Below are 23,319 nucleotides of genomic sequence, written 5' to 3' on the forward strand. Positions count from 1 at the left end.
TTAGATAAGACTGCCAGAGGTGGTATCTATTAATGGATGTGCTTTAAGTGCAGAGGGGAGGGATGAGAATTTCCAGGGTAGTGTTTGTAAGGGAAGGGAAGCCATGTCCTGTTCCAAACTCACCCAACATTTAAAGGTACAATGTTTGATCTAATTAAGGACTCTAATCATGTGCACTGCCTGGTGGTAAATGGGTCAGGGAACCTGGCATGTTGAATCACTTGTTTACTTGTATCTTTCTGGGACGCCAGTGATGCCATACCTCAAAACAGCCACTGTAAATCCAGGATGATGGCTTCCTTTTAATGTAGATTATACAAATAATTGGGTAATCCAGTAGTGAGAGTGATACCTTCGCTTTGTCTTTGTGGAAGAAGACACACTACTTCTCGGAAATCTCACCACTGGAGACTCAGAGAAAGAAGAAGTCCAAAAAAACTAACTGGAACCATAAATTTGGATTCTGTGTGGGTTTAGTGAACTCTGAGCGTTTTCATTTTTAGTCAACAGTTTTACCAGTAAAAAAATTCAATTTCTTATCATATTTTTAACAACTTAGTTTCTGCTGCGAGACTGTCATGTGGCCATCATTTTTGTTAAAATATTGTAATTACTGGATATGAAGCTGTGAACGTAAGTTGGTGTTCTGCAGTACTCTGCGTGGGATTTATTCTTGATCTTTAAACAGCCAGTCTGTTGCACGTTTAGAAGCAGGCAATGAACAAAAAGAAGTTAAGATAATTATTCAGCAGTGAAGACTGTAAGACGTGGTAAGAAGGTGGAGACATGCAGTCAGGCTTTCAGTTTGCAACAATACTGAGTGCTACGTATGACAAGAGAGCATTTCTTTATGCTCAAAGATTTAATGTATGTGATTAAATAATTCCCCACCACCGAGGCATGCTAAACCGCATTTAAGTGTGTTTTAACAATATATGTAAAAGTTACTTTTAAAAGGCATTTGGTTACATCCATTTAACTACTGAGTGTGAGCGTGTCATATTTCCTTAGAAATCAGTTAAAGCCAAGAAATATTTTGGCAGCACTGAATTAAAGAGTAGGCGATGTTGTACCATTTTTTTTTTTCTTGAATGTATTTTTCTGCTTATTTTATAAAGGTATTTAATCCCCTCTTATCTCAATAGTTTTATTGCATTTTATAAAAAAGACAGAGATACAACTTGTGGGTACAATATCAGGATACACATGTTAAAGTAACAGTTAGAAAACAAGAGAAAGAAGAAAAAACATGAGCTTCCTACCCATCCCTGAATACAAGTTGGACATAAAAGGAGTGGATCAAAAATGTTGACCATAAGACAAAGATATCACAAAAAGAGAAAAACAAGAAATTAAAAATGATGTATCATATACTAATTTCCAGTATCAGTCCATGTTAATTTTTTTTTTAGTTTAAAAAATGTGAATAATTTCAAGCATATTGAATAATACAATGACATCGAGCTCACACGTGGAAGTAATACATTATGAAGTACAAAGAGTAAGAGCCTTTCCAAACAGGCAGTGTAATGCCAAAAGCAGGTAAACATAGTGTACAACTTCAGCCCTTATAGCACATATAACACAAATTGGAATATGAAAGCAGTCCCATAAAAGTCATTAGGGAGGGCTTAATCCAACTGCAAAAAAGATATAGCCTGACAGGGTTGGGTCCCCAGGAGAGAGGTAAGCATGGGATGCTACCACACGCTGTGGTGGAGACTTAACTCTTCACAAATGTAGGGGGCAAAGTCAAGAAGGATATAGGATATATGATATATGATATATGATATGATATGATTTAAAAAAACACAAAAAAGGCAAAGCAGGAGAGATTAAAGGAAGACAAAGGGGGAAAGATAAAAAAGAAAGAGAGACAGGGAGTTGAATGAAGATTGGACTGAACGGAACAACACCCAGGCGGACAAGACCATAACGGTAAAGCATAGAAACCTATAGTGACCATGTCAAGTCAGTAGGGTTTCCCCCTAAGTAATTGGAGATCCAAGGGTCTGAAAGTTTTCAGACCCTTGGATCAAGTGCAAGTTTTCATGTTCTCACTCACCTGGGGAGATACCCTTCCATACCATTTTAAAATGTGTTAATGTTGGTGTTGGGTGGATACCTTGATGCATGGCATCCTGTATTAGTCCACTTCATGGAGGTGCCTGTGTGAAAGAGACCTATAACTAACTTTATAGCTCTCTATGGGCTACATGTTTTAATATTACATGTTGCATTTCAACTTCCTAGTCAGTTTGACTCTAATTGGTGGTAGTTAGAAATGTATTATCACTGACATTTGTCACCAGCCGCTGAGTGGACCAGCACTGTACTTGTGGGCAGAGCTTACTGTGTCCATGTGGGGACCCAGTGGAAGCAATCGCTAGTGCCCCCAAAAGCAGGCTGAGGCTGCCATGTAATGCAAAATTGGTATTAAGGCACCACTCCAATTTAAAAGCAATGCTTCGCCATAAAAAAAAAACAATGAACTGCTTGTAATCAATGGCCCAACTTCTTTTTTGGGGTAACACATTTTTAGACAGGTGTGAGGAAATACTGTAAATTATGAATGCTTTCATTAATAGAAGTGTTTATAGTTTATTTTTGTCAATAACAAAATGGAAAGTAAATAAACAGAAGAAGATCCAAATCAAATCAATATTTGGTGTGCCCACCCTTTGCCTTCAAAACAGCATCAATTCTTCAAGGTACACTTGCACGCAGTTTTTGAAGAAAGAAAGGCTGTTGCATACATTTTGGAGAACAACCAAAGATCTTCTTTAGATGTAGGCTGCCTCAAATCCTTCTGTTGCTTCATGTAATCCCAGACAGACTTGATGATGTTGACCAAACCATCACTTTTCTTAATGACATTGGCTGTATGTTTGGGGTAATTGTGCTGCTGCTGAATACATTTGAGGAAAATTGCATGCATCCCTGATGGTATGGCATGGTGGATAAGTATCTGCCCTTATTTCTCGGCATTGAGGACACTATTGATGACCAAATCCCCAACTCCATTTGCAGAAATGCAGCCCCAAACTTGTAAGGAACCTCATTCTTCACTGTTGCCTGCATTCGTTAATGTACCTCTCTCCAGCCCTTTGGCAAACAAACTACAGCCAAATATTTCAAATTTTGACTCATCAGTCCAGAGCATCTGCTACCATTTTTCTGCACCCCAATTCCTATCTTTTCATGCATAGGACATGGAAACAAGGCTAAGCGACTCAACTATGCACAAAAACATTTCTCTGTGGCATTAATTCATCATTGAAGTAGGGCTAGAGATCACATAGTTGGTATTAAAATTTCTCATCCGCTATACTTACGGCTAATGGATTTTTACATTTAAGCAACACAGTGCTTCACATACACTGAAAAGGAACATCTTGAGCTAAGAGCACACGTTCAATGGAATTCAAAAACAGCATTAACTTCTCATATTCTTTATGTTTTGCAGATCTGCTTTGTAAATTTGAATGCTTTCAATGAGGAGTCAAGTCATGAAGCTTTACGAAAGGTAAGTTAAGCTCTTCTTTTGCATTCTTTGATCATACGCTCAATTTGCATTGACAGGCATGCTGTAATATATGTTTCTGGGAAAAAAAAAGTTATTAAAGCACTGGATTTAGATATTCAGAGAGCACCAATTATAAGTTATAAAGTCCCACCTTACATTTATTTCAACCTCTCTTCTACCAGAGTGTTAATTGTCATCCCCAACAGTATCTTGCAGAAATGTTTATTACAATCGTAAGATCTCCCTAGAAAAACCTCCTCACTCCCTTCAACTTCCCTTCAAAATTTGCTTAATTTATACTAGTTATATGCTCTCTCAGTTCAATACAATGCACTTTGGAAGATGGCACAAGAGACCTTTTGCCTTTGGTTTTGCCATGGAGCGTTTTCCTTAATCCCTTATTATAGATGGAAATGTCCATGTTTGCATACGTATTGTGCTGGTCTACACTGTAAAACTGTTGCAGTGGTCACATGATTGGGAGCCCACTCACTGGCTCGAGATTATAAAGAGAAATTTAGAGCTGCCAATCACTGGTATGTGAAGATGATGCCTAGACACTCCTGTGCCTACAGCCTTATAGCTGTGTATCTGCAGTGTGAGATCCAAGGCACCAATGCCTCTGACTGTTGGTCTCAGGAAATTTTGAGTAAAATTTGGTGGTGTTATAACTGTACTTTTATTGGCTCATTGTTGGGGTGGCAAAGCCCTGCCTCTGCCAAGATGACTACATCCACATGGAGACACAGTGCTGAACAATGCATGGTGATTTTGTAAGAGGGGAGATCAACTGCAGGGATACCACATGGAATACTAGTGACTAGTCATTTGCCATTGTTTTATCACAGTTACATGACAGTTATGTTTTGGGGTTTCTTTTTTTGAGATGTTCAATAATCACACAAACACTTACAGATATATAACATTGAATTCGGTAATGACAGATGCTGTATAGTGACAGAAGTATAAATGTAATCATATTAAAATAATATATAAAGAAAACTTAGCTGCAGGTAAAATATAGATGCTCTTCGAGCCTGTATTATTACTATGGTTTGGCAGATGATCAAGACAGACATGTGCTTGTCGTTGTTCTGTTGGGGGCTAACTATTCCAAGTTTTGTCTGTAGTATATACAGGGGTAGTTGGTAGCATTTGACCAATTGTAAACCCTGAATAGCAGTATTACCTTTTCAGGAAGATAGCACACATTCCTGAAAGGGCTTGATCATTTGGTCAGTTCGTATTGACATTTCAATGGTATGAAGTCAGCTAAGGTAACCAGGCTTAAAATGCATTCTTAGATATTGGTGAGCCAATAATAATAAGGAAAATTAAATTTTCCCATCAGCCATCCACCTGATTTTTGTTTTGGTCAAAGCTTCCAGAGTTTAGTTCCTCTTTTAGACTAAGTACTTGCAATTTGAAACTAAGTTGTACCCTGTTCCTGCCCTAATGCTGGCTAGACTGTGTTTCATTCACAGCCTTGACAAGCAATGACCTAATATTCAGCTTCAAGTGACCCAAGCTTTAGGGTCCTCAGAAATATGGACCAGCGAGTGACAAAGACTCGCCATGTCTCTAAAGACTGGGATCTAAAAAAATTCAGGGGAAGTAATGTCTCATAGGAGTCCTTTTTCAACAATGGTTAATAAATGTGGCTCTTTATTTTTTAGAAGCTGGATGAAGTGTCTCCGGATTTGCTAAGGCTTATAAATTCAGTAAGGTCACAAGAGCTGAAAGAAGATGAGATTGTGTTGTTCAGTGGATTAACACATAGAAAATGTGGCCCGGCATCAGATAGTTCACAGGTAAGAGAAATAGAGGTGGTTTATATACAGCAGGAGTACATAGCTCCTTCAAGTGCTCCTGTGTTGTTGTTTTTTTTTTGCAACCTGCAAGGTAAAGCCATAATGTACTAGTATGCATTCCGTACTAGCACATTATGTGTAACTCACCTTAGAACAAAGTCTTCCAGCGGTGCGCTGTCACTGTTGATCTTTATTCGGTGTGTGTGGCCAGAGCCATGCGCGTGCCATAAGCATGCGCGTAGGAGCCACCGCTTTACGACACAGGACCCACGTTACTGTTCTTTCAGAGCACATGCACCGGTAATGTCACCGGCTGCATATACAGTAAATATCTCCTAAATGGGGCACGTTTAGGAGATATTTACAGTACCTTTAGGTAAGCCATATTATATGCTTACCTATAGGTAAAAATTATGCATTTGCGTTTACTCGTACTTTAATCTGGGAAGTCTTCACTTCTTAAAAACAGCATATCTGGAGTAACTACTACAATAGCCACTAAGTGTTCACCATGCAACCTCAAGTACAAGAGGCCTGATCTCCTGCCCTAACCACCAGTGAATTTGAACTATTCAAACAGTCATCTTTGAGCAGCAACCAGTCATCTTGTAGATACTTCAGTAAATGTTGATTCAAGCCAGAGTAGACTAAGTCCTTATCATCTCTCCATGTAAAGCAGAAAGATATATATAATTCCCTACTTGTCCTGCAGTGAGTTTCGGAAATCTATGTATTATTCTGCGATAAGGATGTCAGTAAGATCAAACAAGTTCTCCAGTTCTGTTCAAGTGACATCTATTTTTGAACTCCATAACTTACTATTATTATCCAATATAAGTTAGATTTTTTTAATTCCAAAAACAGACCATTCAAGCCCACTTATACATCCCACTATGCTCCTGAACCATCACGTCAAACAAAAGCGAATTCCCTAAATAGATTCCGCTAAACACTGACACATTGCATTCCGTAGCTATTTATCTAGCTGTAAAGTCAGGCATTGTATTCATGTCTCAAGAGGGTTTACAATGAAACTGTTGCAGCATAAGGGGAAACGTCAGGAAAAACATAGCAATTTTCTACATTTATCATAAAAATTAGCACTTCTTTTCAAATCCAACGAGGTAATAGAGAAAAATGGTCACATTTACCTCTTCTAACTGTATTATTTATGATAGACACCGATTCTTCTAAACAACAATACTCAGATAACACGTGTAGAGGACTGAAATCCTAGGAGTTAAAAAGCCAACAAATCCAAAAATTTCAGCCAATGCCTTTTGTGAACTTTCCCTGTTATTGTCAGTGGGAAACAAGACTGTTTCTAGTAAATGGCCCCGGGGAAACACATTACAAAGGGTTCAGAGGCACACTATGCTTGGCGCAGAAAACAGAGTGTGACCAGATTGCACCTAATGCCCCATCCACACGGTCGGAAATTCCGCCGGAAAAAGTCTGATCGGATTATGTTGTCGGAAAATCCGATCTTGTGTGGGAATTTCCGACGGAAAAAGTTTGCGAGCTGGATCTAAAATTTTCTGACAACAAAATCCGATCAAACTTTTTCCGCTCGTGTAGAGAATTCCAACGCACAAAGTGCCACGCATGCTCAGAAAAAATTTGGAGACGAAAGCTATTGGCTACTGGCCTCTACGTAGTCCCGTCGTATGTGTATAACGTCACCTCGTTCCGAACGGTCGTATTTTTCGACAACTTTGTGCGACCGTGTGTATGCAAGACTAGTTTCGGGCAAAATCAGTCGGAAAAAATCTGAGAGATTTTGTGGTCGGAATGTCCGACCTTGTGTATGGGGCATAACAGTGAAAGTGGCTTTAAGGGTAGTACTTAAAAAGAACTGCAGCCTACTTGCTGCAGTTAATGTACCCCCCAAAAAATATGTCTTGATTACACTATCACAAGTGACTCGCAAAAAAAAACTCAAAAAAGGGTAATTCAAAAAAAAAAACAGACTCCTCTATTACATATGCTTTTCTGTACAATAATTTATTTGATCCTGCCATAAAGAAGAACTTCCTTATTACAGATGTGGACTCCTTGACAGTCGGTAGCTATTAAAACAATGAACACTTGAATCAGAAATATATAGCATACAACATGAAAGAAAGTGTAATGGTTAGGACCAGTGCTGGGGTGAGGTCATCCAGTGCCCAGGGCAAAGATACCAAACTGCACCTCCTTCCCCCGTTCATGATGTGCAAGCTAAGGGGATCCCACACAGAGCAGTAATTGGCTTGTCAAAATGAATGCCACTGTCATTACTCCTGTCAGCCTTATAACAGAAGGAAGGCGCCCCCCATTTCAAAAGTAAACCATTGCTCCCAAGGCAGCCTTGCCTCCCACCCCACCCTTGTCCCAGCCCTGGTTAGGACTATGTAATATATAACAGCACATTGAGTGCAGCACTCAGGAATATGTAACTTACAACATAGCATATGGATTGCAGGGATCAGGACTTTGTAATGTACAAAATAGAGTTCAGCAGTCAGGGCTCTGTAATATACAACATATCATATAAAGTGCCGTTATCAAGACTACGTAACATAAAAAAGAGAACACATGTCTATGTAATCCACAGCATAGAGTGCAGCAGGAGTAAGTGTCCACTTACATTTGTGGTAAATGTTGAGTGCCCCTTTAAGTTGGGATTAGCAGTGATTGCCTCATTAAATGTTTTGTGATCAATAGTGAGAATTATCCCCCCTAAATGCTCCTTTATTATTGTGGCCAGTGCAGTCATTGGTTTGAATCGCAACCACAAAACTACCTACATGGAGTTTGCATGTTCTCTCTGTGCCTGTGTGTGTTTCCTTGGGGTACTCTGGTTTCCTCCCACACTCCAAAGACATGCTGATAGGTTAATTGGCTCCTGCCTAAATTGTCCATAGTATGTACAGTGCCTTGCGAAAGTATTCGGCCCCCTTGAACTTTTCAACCTTTTGCCACATTTCAGGCAGGCAGCCAAGAGGCCCATGATCACTCTGGATGAACTGCAGAAAACTACAGCTGAGGTGGGAGAGTCTGTCCATAGGACAACAATCAGTCGTACACTGCACAAATCTGGCCTTTATAGAAGAGTGGCAAGAAGAAAGCCATTTCTCAAAGATATCCATAAAAAGTCTTGTCTAAAGTTTGCCACAAGCCACCTGGGAGACACACCAAACATGTGGAAGAAGGTGCTCTGGTCGAACTTTTTGTCCACAATGCAAAACGATATGTTTGGCGTAAAAGCAACACAGCTCATCACCCTCAACACACCATCCCCACTGTCAAACATGGTGGTGGCAGCATCATGGTTTGGGCCTGCTTTTCTTCAGCAGGGAAAGGGAAGATGGTTAAAATTGAGGGGAAGATGGATGCAGCCAAATACAGGACCATTCTGGATGAAAACCTGTTGGAGTCTGCAAAAGACCTGAAACTGGGATGGAGATTTATCTTCCAACAAGGCAATGATCCCAAACATACAGCAAAATCTACAATGGAATGGTTCACAAATAAACGTATCCAGGTGTTAGAATAGCTAAGTCAAAGTCCAGACCTGAATCCAATCGAGAATCTGTGGAAAGAGCTGAAAACTGCTGTTCACAAACGCTCTCCATCCAACCTCACTGAGCTCGAGCTGTTTAGCAAGGAAGAATGGGCAAGAATTTCAGGCTCTCTATGTGCAAAACTGATAGAGACATACCCCAAGCGACTTGCAGCTGTAATCGCAGCAAAAGGTGGCTCTACAAAGTATTAATGCAAGGGGGCCGAATAATTTTGCACGCCCCACTTTTCATTTTTTTATTAGTTAAAAAAGTTTAAAAAATCCAATAGATTTCGTTCCACTTCACAATTGTGTCCCACTTGTTGATGATTCTTCACAAAAGATAAAAATTGTATATCTTTATGTTTGAAGCCTGAAATGTGGCAAAAGGTTGAAAAGTTCAAGGGGGCCGAATACTTTCGCAAGGCACTGTATATGTATGAATTTGAGCTAGGAACCTTAGATTGTACACTCCTTGAGGGTTAGGGATTTATGTTAATGTACAATACATGTAAAGCGCTGTGTAAATTTATGACGCTATATGGAGTATATGAGTAGCTGTAATAAAAAAATAAAAATAAAACGTGTTCAGTGGCTAATTAAAAAAAACTGCAGAGATCCCCCATTGTTGCCTCCTGGGTCCTGCTGAGTGACATTATTCTGGATCTATGCGGGCTGAATATCACTCTGCCCTGCACTGTCAGCTACAGCAGAGCAAGTTACTCTGTCAATCATGTAACAAGCTCTGTTAAAGGTCAATGTAGACTTTGGCAGTGGGCAAGAAACCTGGAGTACATGCCCCAAATTCACAGGTCTAGTGATGCTAATGTTTGACTTGATATATGAGCAAAGTCTTGATATACAAGTAGCATCAAGTCACAACTGAGTAATAAAGAGAAGAGAGGCGCCTCTAAGTGTAGCAATATGGTTATATTTAATGAAGGTACAACATTTAGCAACATATTGCTACACTTAGAGGCGCCTCTCTTCTTTTATACTCTCTAGATTTTGCTTCTAATCCCCTTGTGGAGGCTTCCATTTGAGGATGGACATTTTATGGTTACACAACCTATCACATTGCTATAATCTTTTTATATGGACTATAAACTGAAGGACTTACAAATAAATGGTTGTGGAACGAATCATTTGAGTTTCCGTTATTTCTTATGGGAAAATTTGCTTTGATAAATAAGTGCTTTGGATTACAAGCATGTTTCTGGAACGAATTATGCTCGCAGTCCAAGGTTTTACTGTATTGGAAAGATATGCAAGATTCACACAGATTGTTTTCCTCTTTTACAGATGTTTTGCCCAGATGAGATTTGCTTGCTACAAAGAGAGGGAGCTCCAGAGATGATCTCCTCAAATTATATAATCTTGGAACTGAATAAGTTTCTGCTGGGTCTGGAGTTGGCCCAAGAAAACCATTTGCAGAATGAAACCTCCCCACTGCATGCAGAGGATGATACTAACTGCTCGGTGTCATCAATAGAGGAGGATTTCTTAACAGCCTCTGAACAGCTGGATGACAGCGAAGAGGAGAACTGCAAGGAAGGTAAATTGGATTGAAAAGTGTATTGTATTAAAATAGAAAAAAACGTAATTTGGTGGATTGACTACATGGTGACATGAACATTGAAATAGAATGGTGTTTTTGTATTATTATTATTAAGCTGTGGTACTGTTACAGATCTCCGAGGACAGTTTTGTTTTAACAGGATTGTTTCCAGTTTTCAAGTGTCCTTGATTGTGTCCCTGAATCTGTCCCAGCCGACTGAGCATACCAGATACTTTGTTTTATTATTATACAAATAGGCTTTGATTTACTAAAATTGGAGAGCGAAAACTCTTATGGAGCTGCACATGGTAGCCAATCAGCTTCTATCTTCAGCTTGTTCAATTAAGCTTTAACAAAAAAAAACAACCCTAGAAGCTGATTGGTTTCAATGGAGAGCTGCACCGGATTTTGCACTCTGCAGTTTTAGTAAATCAACCTCATAGTGTATATAGTAGAGGCATGCATATGATGATAAAAAAAATATTGGGCTGTAAACAATGCATTATGGTGAAAATGGTGCATATATATATATATATATATATATATATATAATATATATACACCATTTTCACCATAATGCATTGTGTGTATATATATATATATATATATATATATATATATATATATATATATACACCATTTTCACCATAATGCATTGTGTGTATATATATATATATATATATATATATATATATATATATATATATATATATACAGTATCTCACAAAAGTGAGTACACCCCTCACATTTTTGTAAATATTTTATTATCTCTTTTCATGTGACAACACAGAAGAAATTACACTTTGTTACAATATAAAGTAGTGAGTGTACAGCTTGTATAGCAGTGTCAATTTTCTGTCCCCTCAAAATAACTCAACACACAGCCATTAATTAAGAAAAGAGGAGAAAATACTGTTACAGCTGTTTCCTGCTTCCTCCTATCACCGCCATTAATGTCTAAACCACTGGCAGCAAAAGTGAATTCCCTCCTAAGCGAAAATGTCCAAACTGGGCCCAATTAGCCATTTTCCCTCCCCAGTGTCATGTGACTCGTTAGTGTTACAATGTCTCAGTTGTGAATGGGGAGCAGGCGTGTTAAATTTGGTTTTATCGTTCTCACTGTCTCATACTGGTCACTGGAAGTTCAACATGGCACCTCATGGCAAAGAATTCTCTGAGGATCTGAAAAAAAGAATTGTTGCTCTACATAAAGATGGCCTAGGCTATAAGAAGATTGCCAAGACCCTGAAACCGAGCTGCAGCAAGGTGGCCAAGACCATACAGCAGTTTAACAGGACAGGTTCCACTCAGAACAGGCCTCGCCATGGTTAGCCAAAGAAGTTGAGTGCACGTGCTCAGCGTCATATCCAGAGGTTGTCTTTGCCAAATAGACGTATGAGTACTGCCAGCATTGCCAGCCAGCAGTACTCACCAGCAGTACCAGCCATCAGTACCCACCACCAGTACCAGCCATCAGTACCCACCAGTACAACCCACCAGCAGTACCAACCCTGGAGAGCAGCCGGCAGCAACAACCAGCCATACTCGCCTGGGGACAGCAGCAGCCAGTGATACCTGCAGGAATTATGAGGAAGAAGTGAAGGTTGAGGTCAGTTGAAGTGCAGGTACTGTAGTGCATCAGTAGGAAAGCAGCCTTATGCCCCTTTCACATGATTGGTCCAATTGGGTCCACCTATCTGTTTTTCAGGCGGACCCAATCAAACCCTCCATTCACCTCTAGATTTAACCTGACTAGTTCAGCCAATTGTAGCAAGGTCCCAGGCCTCCTTCGTTCTAATGAGAACCTCCAGGGCCAGAGATAGCTGACATCCTTCTGTATATGGTGGGTCGTGAGGCATAGTGTGTGCCAGGTAGTTAAAGTCATTGGGCACCAGACACTTCTTGAATGCAAAAGAGAGGTTTTTATAGAACTTTGACAGAGAGGGTTAGGGCCAGGACACCCTTAGGTAGTTGTAAGATTAATTGGCAGACTCCGACACCTGTGTAATCAGGGTGGAATGTCTACCTCTTGACCCCTAATTTACTGTCCTGACCCCTCTTTCCTTACTCTCTTCCCCCTTTCTTCCCTCCCCTTACATGTTGCAGTACTACCCAATTATTTAATACATGACCTCTAGTCTCATTAGACCGGAATGGTGACACACACAGAGCTTCCCCCCCAGAGAGAACGTGGCCAGATTGAGAACAATAGCCCTAGCCTACCTGTAATGAGTGGGCATCACTCGTAGAGAGGATAGTGGTGCGCACACACCCACTTTAACTTGGACTAGACATTGTAGGTATACAGGCTCTTACACTATAGTAAACAATCCGAAGCTCAATAACACATTTTAACCTCATGATAGTTTGACACCATTGTAGCAGAGCTGGTTTTTACTGTTTAGGTATCATTGTACAAATAATCTGTTTGTTTATTTAGTATTTTCTCTATCTTGCTTTTTCTATATCAATAAAATAAGATTGGATTAATTGGCAGACTCCGGGACTTCAAAAGGAGGACAGCCATGCAGGGAAAGGCATTCAGCAAGATGCCACATCTGCATGTGCAGGAATGCTGTCTCCTTTACTTACCATCATTTTCCTTTCCTGGCCAGTCCTCACGTCAGCACACCTGGGTTTGGTCTTCCTGCAAACCCTCAGGACCACCCTTACCCTAGCTCATAAAAGAAAGCCCTCCCATTCCCTCTTCTTCTTCTATAATTAGCGGTGACAGGCCACTTAGGAGGGAAGCAAAGTTGCTCATACGCGAGGACTGGCCAGGAAAGGAAAATTAAGGTAAGTATTGGTAACAGTTTTCCTGGCCAGCCCCTCACATCAGCACGCCTGGGATCTACCTTAGCTATTTAGGGTAGGATAATGCAATAAAAGAAAAATCAGTCTTGATGCTTCACAAATAGACTTTATTCTGTTTGAAAATATGCTGTTGTCATCACCGTGGTTCCAAATCTGGTTGCACTGCTTCCTGTTCTTTTAATCCTTATTTTTCAGGTGGCCTGGAGCACCAAAAAAGGAGAACAAGAGGGTATGGGAGGGCTCTCTTTTATGAGCTAGGGCAGGCATGTCCAAAGTCTGGCCTGCGGGCCAATTGTGGCCCGCGTTCCGGTTTTGAATGGCCTGCTTGGTAATTTGGATATCTATATCTTTTGTGGCCCCCAACAAATCCCTAAGCACAGGGGGCCACAAAAGATCTATATGCTGGTTGCCTTGGAGGAGAAGGGGAGGGGGCGGGATGAGTGCCGTACATACAGGAATATTTCATGTTTACACGGCGGCCTCTGTAAAAGGAAGCCCCCCGTCTCCTGCGCTGCAATTGGACGACTGTTGTGTCCATTATAGGAGATGGGACTTTGTATTAAAGAAGCCGCCAAGAACATTGGAGTTTCTCCTGTATGTAATCTGTAGGCGCTTGTCCTGCCCCCTCCCTGTCTCCTCCAAGGCTGCAGATGGGCATGAATCAGCCTGCCCAGATGGCAATGGTGAGTCTGCATTTATGTCAATTGGGGTGCTCCATTCATGGCAATGGGGATGCTGCATTCATGGCAATGTGGATGCTGCCTTCATGTCAATGGGGGTGCTGCCTTCATGTCACTGGGGGTGCTGCATTCATGTCAGTGGGGGTACTGCATTCATATCAATCAGGGTGCTGCATTCATGTCAATGGAGGTGCTGCATTCATGTAAATTGGGGTGCTGCATTTATGTCAATTTGGTTGCTGCATTCATATCAATGGGGGTGCTGCATTCATGGCAATGTGGGTGCAGCATTCATGGCAACGATGAGTCTGTATTCATGTCAATTGAGGTGCTTCATTCATGGCAATGTGGGTGCTGCATTCATGGCAATGTGGGTGCTGCATTCATGGCAATGGGGGTGCTGTAATCACGGCAATGTGGGTGCTGCAATCATGGAAATGGGGGTGTTGCATTCATGGCAATGGTGAGTCTGCATTCATGTCAATGGGGGGGCTGCATTCATGCCAACAGTGGTGCTGCATTCATGTCAATGTGGGTGCTGCATTCATGTCAATGGGGGTGCTGCATTCATGTCAATGGGGGTGCTGCATTCATGGCAATGGGGGTGCTGCGTTCATGGCAAAGGTGAGGCTGCATTCATGGCAGCGGTGGGGCTGCATTCATGGCAGCGGTGGGGCTGCATTCATGGCAGCGGTGGGGCTGCATTCATGGCAGCGGTGGGGCTGCATTCATGGCAGCGGTGGGGCTACATTCATGGCAGCGGTGAGGCTGCATTCATGTCAATATGGGTGCTGCATTCATGGCAATGGTGGGGCTGCATTCATGGTGAGGTTGCATATGGGCACTGATTAGGCTGTATTGACCCTTATTTTGCTTTACAGTTCTTTATTTAAAATGTAAGATTTTTTCCTGAAACTTTCCACTTATACACTGATAAATACGGTATATCCAAATAACACACCCAAGCTCATCTCTTCACCACACACAGCCACAAAGGCAAGAGAATTATTGTTGAGCAGTGTATTAGTGCTCGGACGAACACACACTAAATTTTAATGGTTCAAAGAATGTCAGGCAAAATGGTCGGCCCTCGCGCATTTTCACGTCATCAAATATGGCCCTCTTTGAAAAAAGTTTGGACACCCCTGAGCTAGGATAAGGGTGGTCCTGAGGGTTTGCAGGAGGAGGTAACCCAGGTGTGCTGATGTGGGGCTGGCCAGGATATTAAAATTTCTTTGAGGAGTGGACGTTTCTAGCCAGACTGTATTTGCATGTAGACTGCCTTAGGTAATGGCCACATATGATGCTGAGCCTCTATGATTAAAATAATTAAGATTCAATGAATGAAAGAGGACCCTTTCACACTTGTGTGACTTTTCCTGCGACTTTGGACATCAGGGTCACTTGACAAGTCGTACCCCATGATTCCCAAAGATAACCACTTCAAGTCGCACCAACTTCAAAGTAGTCCCTGTACTACTTTGGTCTGACTTTGATGTGATTTGAGGCCCTTAGACCTAAAGTTTACACAGGCATTCCCTGAAATTGTGGTAAAATCGTGGCAAAACCATGGTAAAATTATGTCAAAATCAGACGAAAAAATCACACAACTTTCAAGTCGTGGCAGTGTGAAAGGGCCCTAATGCACACTGTGAGAAGCTCACAATGTGCAGTGAAATCAAATTAAGACATTATAGAACAGTAGAGGATCCCGCTAATGAATAAATGCCACGGTCCGCCGCTTCTTCACAGCGCATGTGCCAATGACATCATCGGCACAGTGTACAGCAAATATCTCCTAAACAGCACATGTAGGTAAGCCTTATTATAGGTACAACTTACCAATGGAGGTTTACAACCTCTTTAAGACCAGGTAAAGCTGAAGTTTAGGTTTACCTACACTCTTTCAGACTTGCTGATGGGACACTGAGTTTATTCTGTCACAAACCAAAGCAGCTGCATGTCCCAGGAACCAGTCATGGACATTTACCTCATCTGATTTCTGGTCTGCATACCAGTTCTGGGGTTGTTATTTCACTCAGAGAATGGGTTCAGATTTGCAGTTTATTCGTCTAAACATGGCACAGAGAGGCACTTTAGGATTAATCTTAAAATGGATAACTCATATATTGCCTTTCATAACACACTGCACTGTACCTTCCGCTTCAGAATACTACTATGCCCACTTGGCATGTTTTTACTTCAAACATCCATATGTGTGCAGGAGAATTAGAAAAAAACAGAACGTCTTCATATGATTGAATGTTTGATGTGACAACATTCATTTCACCTCACTTAACACTTTTGTAAATCAAGTCTGTTGCCTTAACCGCGTTCACTCTTCATGTCTTTGCCAGTGACCTTTTCTTCGTACAATCCTGCTTATGTCAAATACGCCATGACTGCAGTGATAGCAGCAACACAATAAAAGTCATCATTGATGAGAAGAAATATGAGAGATGATCTAACATTGTCACTAAGGTCTATGTGATTGGCATGAGATATGAAGGAAATATCATTCTTTTACAACTATAGAGGATATGTCATTCATCTATGTATTCGTTTTCTAAACTAACCTTTCAAAACATTACAATTCTCAACATTTTTGGGTGTAGGGTGATGGCTTTGCGTCATTTAAAAAAATGTCCTGCTGATCTTGAAATCTGTATCTTTAACCTCCTGAAAATGGCTCTAGTAGTCTCTGACCTGGAACAAGTATACGAATCGGGAACGTTGGAAAAAGTCAAAAGCCTTTAATTACATACATGTTTCAGGTCAGAGACTCAAAATATTAAAGTCAAAGGGTCACCATGACAGTCAGTACACAAGTATTTTTTAAAAGAATAGATCTGCAACCCCAATTTCCATGTTTCTTTTAACAGAATAAGGTTTTATTCTGCTTTTATGTCGTGCCTATGTGAAGAGAATTGTTGGAACACTTCAGCACTGCCTTTTTTGTTAATACAAATGTAATATATCTTGACTAAAGTCAATTATCTATGGGTTTGATGGTTTGGAATGACAAAATAGTGTGAAAACATTCTACTGTATTTGCTGATGCCGGTCTTCAGAAGCTGTCAGTAGCAATTGAGGAAGTGCTAGAGGTGATGTTAGGATCATTTTCATTTAGACCATGGCACTGTGATCATATCAGTAGAAAACAATTAAATAATGGTGTCATTATTTAAATGTGTTAGACCTTTTAGAACCTCAGCCCCGGTCCATTTTGCTGTTCAAAGAACAGACCACTTTTTGCGATTTGGCACTGTGTCGCTTTAACTGACAATTGCGCGGTCATGTGACGAGGCTCCCAAACAAAAATTGGTGTCCTTTTTTTCCCACAAATAGAGCTTTCTTTTGGTGGTATTTGATCACCCCCGGCGGTTTTTATTTTTTGCGCTATAAACAAAAATAGAGCGACAATTTTGAAAAAAAAACACATTATTTTTTACTTTTTGTTATAATAAATATCCCCCAAAAATATATAAAAAAAATGTTTTCCCTCAGTTTAGGCCGATACGTATTCTTCTACATATTTTTGGTAAAAAAATTGCAATAAGCGATTATTGATTGGTTTGCGCAAAAGTTATAGCGTTTACAAAATAGGGGATAGTTTTATGGCATTTTTATTAATCATTTTTTTTTTACTAGTAATGGCGGTGATCAGCGATTTTTATTGTGACTGCGACATTATGGCGGACACATCGGACATTTTTGACACATTTTTGGGACCATTGTCATTTATACAGCAATCACTGCTATATAAATGCAGTGATTCCTGTGTAAATGACACTGGCAGTGAAGGGGTTAACCAGTGGGTGTCAGTGTAGGGGTTAAGTGTTCCTAGGGGTGTGTTACTAACTGTGGGGGCTGGCCTTTCATTTAGTGAACACTAATCTCTGCTCCAATCACATGGAGCAGAGATCAGCGTCACTAGTTGCTAGGCAGAACAGGGAAATGCTGTTTACAACGGCATTTCTCCATTCAGCCGCCCCGTGAGACGATCGCGGGTATGCCCGCGGCACTTTAGTCCGCGGGACCCGCGACCGGACTCACGGGGTCCCGACCGGCGCACTCGCGATGGTAGGGCGGCATTAAAGATTGGACGTACCTGTACGCCAATATGTCTGCCCGTGCCATTCTGCCGACGTACATCGGCGTGTGCCGGTTGGGAACCAGTTAAGCATCGTATACACGGTACGATTGTTGGCGGACGATCGTCTGTGGACAGACTGTTGTCCTAAAATCTTACTGTTAGTACACATTTTCTGCCAAAACAAATGTTGGATGACAGGCTAGTACATTTTCGGCAGACAATGGTTTGACGTCAGATTTTCATATGGTCAGTACACAAATCTGTCATACAAAAGTCGAAAGTACAAACATGTATTCACGGAAGCAATGCTCCCAAACAAGAAATTAGCAGAAGGGGCCCAAAGGGTGGCGCCCAAGAGCTGAAATTCCTTGTTCTACGTCACTATGTTCGTGTTTGTTACACGATAATTGTGTACCATTAATATGTAAGACATGCAGGTAGGTTAATTGGCTTCTGTCCAAAATTGGCCCTAGTATATGAATGGGGACCTTGGATTGTGGACTCCTTGAGGGTAGGGACAGATGTGAGTGTGCAATGTACAGGGATAGGGACAATTGTAGACACTCACTCAGGCTGAACTGGATGGACTGGTGTCTTTATTCAACCTTACTAACTATGTAACTATGTAAGACAAGATCCTAGAACACTCCCTTTGGACAAAAATCAGATGCTCGGTTGGCCAACAATCGCACTGTGTGTACGAGGCTTTAGCCTGCATTTCTATGGATAAGCCAACATGCTACCAATTGAATAGTTGACTTGCTTTGGAAAAAATCACTGTCACTGTGTCACATCAATGGATATAAAAATAAAAAATATATAATTGGCTATTTAGTATAAGATGCAAACAAAATCACATCAGTCAACAATATGCTTGAGTCTGGCAAAAAGCTTCTAACAGTGCATTTTAGGAATATATACAATTTCCAGACCAAGAATGTTTTAAACACAGTTTGGTATCACTGTATCAGCTCATTTGTGTCCAGTACAGAGGAAGGTGTACAGTTCTACATCCACAGCTTGTAAAGTAAGGATACATATAAACATCAATTAGACAAGCACTGGAGGGTCTTCATCCATAATACATACATGAAAGCGTAAGGTGATCTGTAAACATGTTTGTTAATGCCTTTTTAAAAAGAAAGAAAATAACACACGTATTTGAATATTTATATGAGTAAATAGGTTGAAAAATTACACAAGTCTGTCAAGTTCAACCATAAGTAATAAATGAAAAACTTGCATTGTCAGAGTCCTCAATTTCATAGTTGATCTATAGCGGGGTTGCTCAACCTGTAGCACTCTGATGTGGCCCTCCACCTCAAACTGAATGCAGGAGTTTTGGTGCACTGTCACCGCACCCGTAAGGTATAATAGAAGTCTATGGCAAAGTGCACTGTCATCGCACCCGTAAGGTATAATAGAAGTCTATGGCAAAGAGCAGCTAACCCGCAGGAAAGCCGCAGGTACACTGGGCTGCACCTGCAGAGGGGTTAAACAGCAGTGCATCAGTGTGAAATCAGCCTTGTAGGGGTCTCAGGACAGTAAGGACTTGTTTACATTTGCAGTTTGGGGGTCAGTAAAACCCCATAGTTGAGCCATATTTTTACCATACATCCCCAACCACTGGTGTAGCATCAGGGGTCCCAATGGCGACCCCATCCCATGGTCCAGGGGAACTGTGGGTCTTCCCTGTCACATTCTGTTCTACACTTGGACAGGACGGCATATACATGAACCGAATCACTGCGCAATGAAAGTTTTGTTTCAATTAGTGCCCTGATCGGATCGGATCTGAAGCAATTCGATCGTGAGTGATAGTGTCCCGGAAAGTTTCCTCTCCTTTCTACTGTGGGAAACATTCGCAAACCAAACTATCTTATGATAGTGGTGGGACTTTGTTTTTCCTATGAATCAGAGACTGCACCTTAAAAGTGATATAGTATTCAGCACATGTGGTGTTATATATTACCACCTTGGTATGGAGTACGCTCAGTAGGTGGTGTTTATAATAACACTATCTAATATATATATATATATATATATATATATATATATATATATATATATATATATATATATATATTCTCTAGGATATCTATCTTTCTGTGATCAATATGTATTAACGCTCATCGGATTGTTTTTTACATGTTTTTGCTACATGTTTTCTATATGTTCCTGATACTTGCTTAATTTTGGGATGCTATAGGCCAGTGATGGCGAACCCTGGCACCCCAGATGTTTTAAAACTACATTTCCCATGATGCTCCACTACACTGCAGAATGCATAAGCATTATGGGAAATGTAGTTCCAAAACATCTGGGGTGCCAAGGTTTGCCATCACTGCTATAGGCTGTTCAGGAAAAGCACCACAGCACTTTCTATTATTTTTCTTGTTTTTGAGCATTTGTTGTTTATTTGCACTTCATTTGTGATAAGTGTACAATTTGGTTTGCACTTTGGTATAATTGTTTACACTACACTTTATGCACTTTAATTCTTTACATTTTTTGCTTATTTTGCACATGTTATTATTGTATTTTTGCACAGTACTGTGTTCAACATATACTCTCATAACAGCCACAGGATTATTAGCCTCGCATTTTTCCTTCTTAGATTGTGTAATAGGAAGTTGACCGGAGCGCACCATTATATATATACAGTGGCGTAACTAGAACCTTCAGGACCCCGATGCAGGAAACCCCCCCCCCCGACCTCCGGACAGGGCTCTTTTCTCCAAGCCCTATGGTGGAACACCAGGGCCCAGTCCCAAGTGGGTGGCCGTATATAAAGGAACCGATTTAAAAAACATCAATTAAAGCCACTGTGCCCATCAAGCCCCACCACTGTACCATCAAGCGCCACCACTGTACCATCAAATGTCACCACTGTGCCCATCAAACTCTGCCGCTGTTCCCATCAAACTCTGCCGCTGTGCCCATCAAACTCTGCCGCTGTGCCCATCATCAAATGCCACCGCTGTGCCCATCAAATGCTGCCAGTGTACCCAACAAATGCTGCCACTGTGCCCATCAAATGCCGCCACTGTGCACATCAAATGCTGTTGGTGTGCCCATCAAATGCTGCCACTGTGAATCCCCACCACCCGCTCGCTGTCTGCCCGCCCGCCACTTTCCCTGTCTGGGTGGGGCAGCGGGTAACGGCCATGAGCAGGGTCTTCCATGCATCTCCTGCCATCCTCATCTCCTGTCCTCTCCTGCTGATAGGCGTCCAATAGCTGCGCCTATCGTTTCAGCCAATCAGGTGATGGGTAACAGACCCGCACACCTGATTGGTGGAGAGGCGGTTCAGTGTTAGGAAAGTGAATATTAATTCACTTTTCTAACACACCTGGGTAGACTGTGAGCGTCAAGCATGTAAAAAAAAAATTCCATCCTGCATCCAAATACACATATCTTGGGCTCTAGCAGGACATTAGTTCTGAAGTTCTCATGTTAACATCCATACATCATTGAGGATATGAACCTGTACCGTTAATAGGAGGTAAACCTTTCATTACTTCAGGATTAAAAGTATGCTCTAGATTCCACTATAAAAAAAAAGTACAGCATACTTTGGTACCTATTGTGGCTTAAGTTCAATATGCTTATCTTTTGCCTTTCCTGGTGTCTGCTTCTCCCTCAACAATATACTAATGAAATTTAAAAAAAATACCTTTTCAGTTTGTATTACATACCTTTTGTTTTTAACCCAGTATCATTATCTTTGAGTCTCAGTGCTTCTCTAGGCAATTCAGGCATATCATGACTGCTGGAAAGAGGCCACTGCCTCAGACTACTGGGTCATTAGCAGCCACAATTCCGATGGTAAAGTGGACCCATTGGTGAATGAGGACAGTTCAGATGGAATTCTTAAAACAGTGAAGGAGCCGATCCATGCATCAGCGGATCAGGTTATCTCCGATAATGAAACATTCCCTCAATTGATGGCGGAAGCCGGCCGATCTGGCGAACTGTCACCAACTCAATCCACCGATTCCAATAGTGGTCACGTCAGATGCATAAGGAATGGGCTGATGGGAAAGCAAGAGGAGAGAGTTCTCCAACGTAACAGAACAAAGAGCAGCCTTCAAGACGCTGAAGACATTCCAGGGTCAAATAAAGGGGGCCAGTGTAACACTTCAAATGGACAACAAGGCGACGGTAGCATACGTACACCGACAGGGAGGAACGTGGAGTGGAGCACTCTTAGCGGAAGTCTCACCAACCATGCATTGGGCACAACAGAATTTGAATCTAGCAGCTTTATACATTCCAGCCCCGCAGAATTATTTAGCAGATGCACTGAGCCGCAAAATGTTGGACAACAATGAGTGGGCATTAGATGAGACAGTTTTTCAGTGGGTTTGCGATCAGTGGGGTCAGCCAGACATCGACTTAATGGCAGACGATTCTTGGCAAGAGTGAAGTTCTTAAAAGTGGAAGCAGTGGATGCACTCAGTTCCAAATGGATCTGCACCCTGTTATACATATTTCCACCAATAGCGATAATCCCCAGATTACTGAACAGGATACACAGCCATCCAGGAACAGTGATAGCAATCATACCTATGTGGGCGCTCAGTCCATGGTTTCCATTGCTACAGGCCTTGACAATGAAACCCCTGATCCTATTACAATAAATACCAAACCTCCTCCAACAAGGTCAGGTATGGCACAGGTACCCAAGCATCATCTGGCAGCCTGGAAGTTGAGAGGCAAAGGCTAGGAGAGGCAGGCTGTTCAGCCTTTGTCATTGAAACCTTACTAAAAGCAAAGGCAGCAATGACCAACAAAACTTATTTGAAGGTATGGGAACGGTTTGCCGCTTTTTTTCAAATCCAGAAGATTCCATCCACTAGCCTCTAGGTGTTGGAATTCCTGCAAGCAGGTCTGGGGATGGGCCTACAAACAAATACACTGGGAGTGCAGATCTCAGCCCTGTCGGCTCTGACAGGAGTGTGATGGGCCACCCACTAGTTAGTGTGACAATTCTTGAAGGCCTGCAACAGAGTCCAACCTCAGGTAAGGTCATTCATGCCCACATGGAACTTACAAGAAGGGCTGGAAATGTTGTCCCAATCATTTTTTTTAGGGACCCAAGCAATCTCGTTATGGAACATCACGATGAAAGCAGTTTTTCTCACTGCCATCACATCAGGTAGAAGGATATCAGACATTCAAGCTTTAGGGTACAAACCCCCTTACTGTTGTCACCTACCCGACAGGGTGGTATTAAGGACATTGCCACAACACCGGCCTAAAGTAAACAAGTTGTTTCACAGAAAGC

General features: G+C 41.4%; 1 protein-coding gene across 4 annotated transcripts in view; it reads left to right on the forward strand.

The window, feature by feature from the left end:
* The window catches only part of SPHKAP (SPHK1 interactor, AKAP domain containing), a 354,145-nt gene that overhangs the window by 291,594 nt on the left and 39,232 nt on the right, over positions 1-23,319 (forward strand). For all 4 annotated transcript variants that reach the window (XM_077488505.1, XM_077488504.1, XM_077488507.1 and 1 more), the window contains 3 exons: positions 3,467-3,526; positions 5,203-5,337; positions 10,184-10,436. In XM_077488505.1, coding sequence (XP_077344631.1) covers positions 3,467-3,526; positions 5,203-5,337; positions 10,184-10,436 — 448 coding nt within the window. The remainder of the gene's footprint in view (positions 1-3,466; positions 3,527-5,202; positions 5,338-10,183; positions 10,437-23,319) is intronic.

The sequence above is a fragment of the Lithobates pipiens genome, unplaced genomic scaffold (genome assembly GCF_037356315.1).
Source record: "Lithobates pipiens isolate NorthernLeopardFrog02 unplaced genomic scaffold, aLitPip1_a1.2 Scaffold_18, whole genome shotgun sequence".
NCBI lineage: Eukaryota > Metazoa > Chordata > Amphibia > Anura > Ranidae > Lithobates > Lithobates pipiens.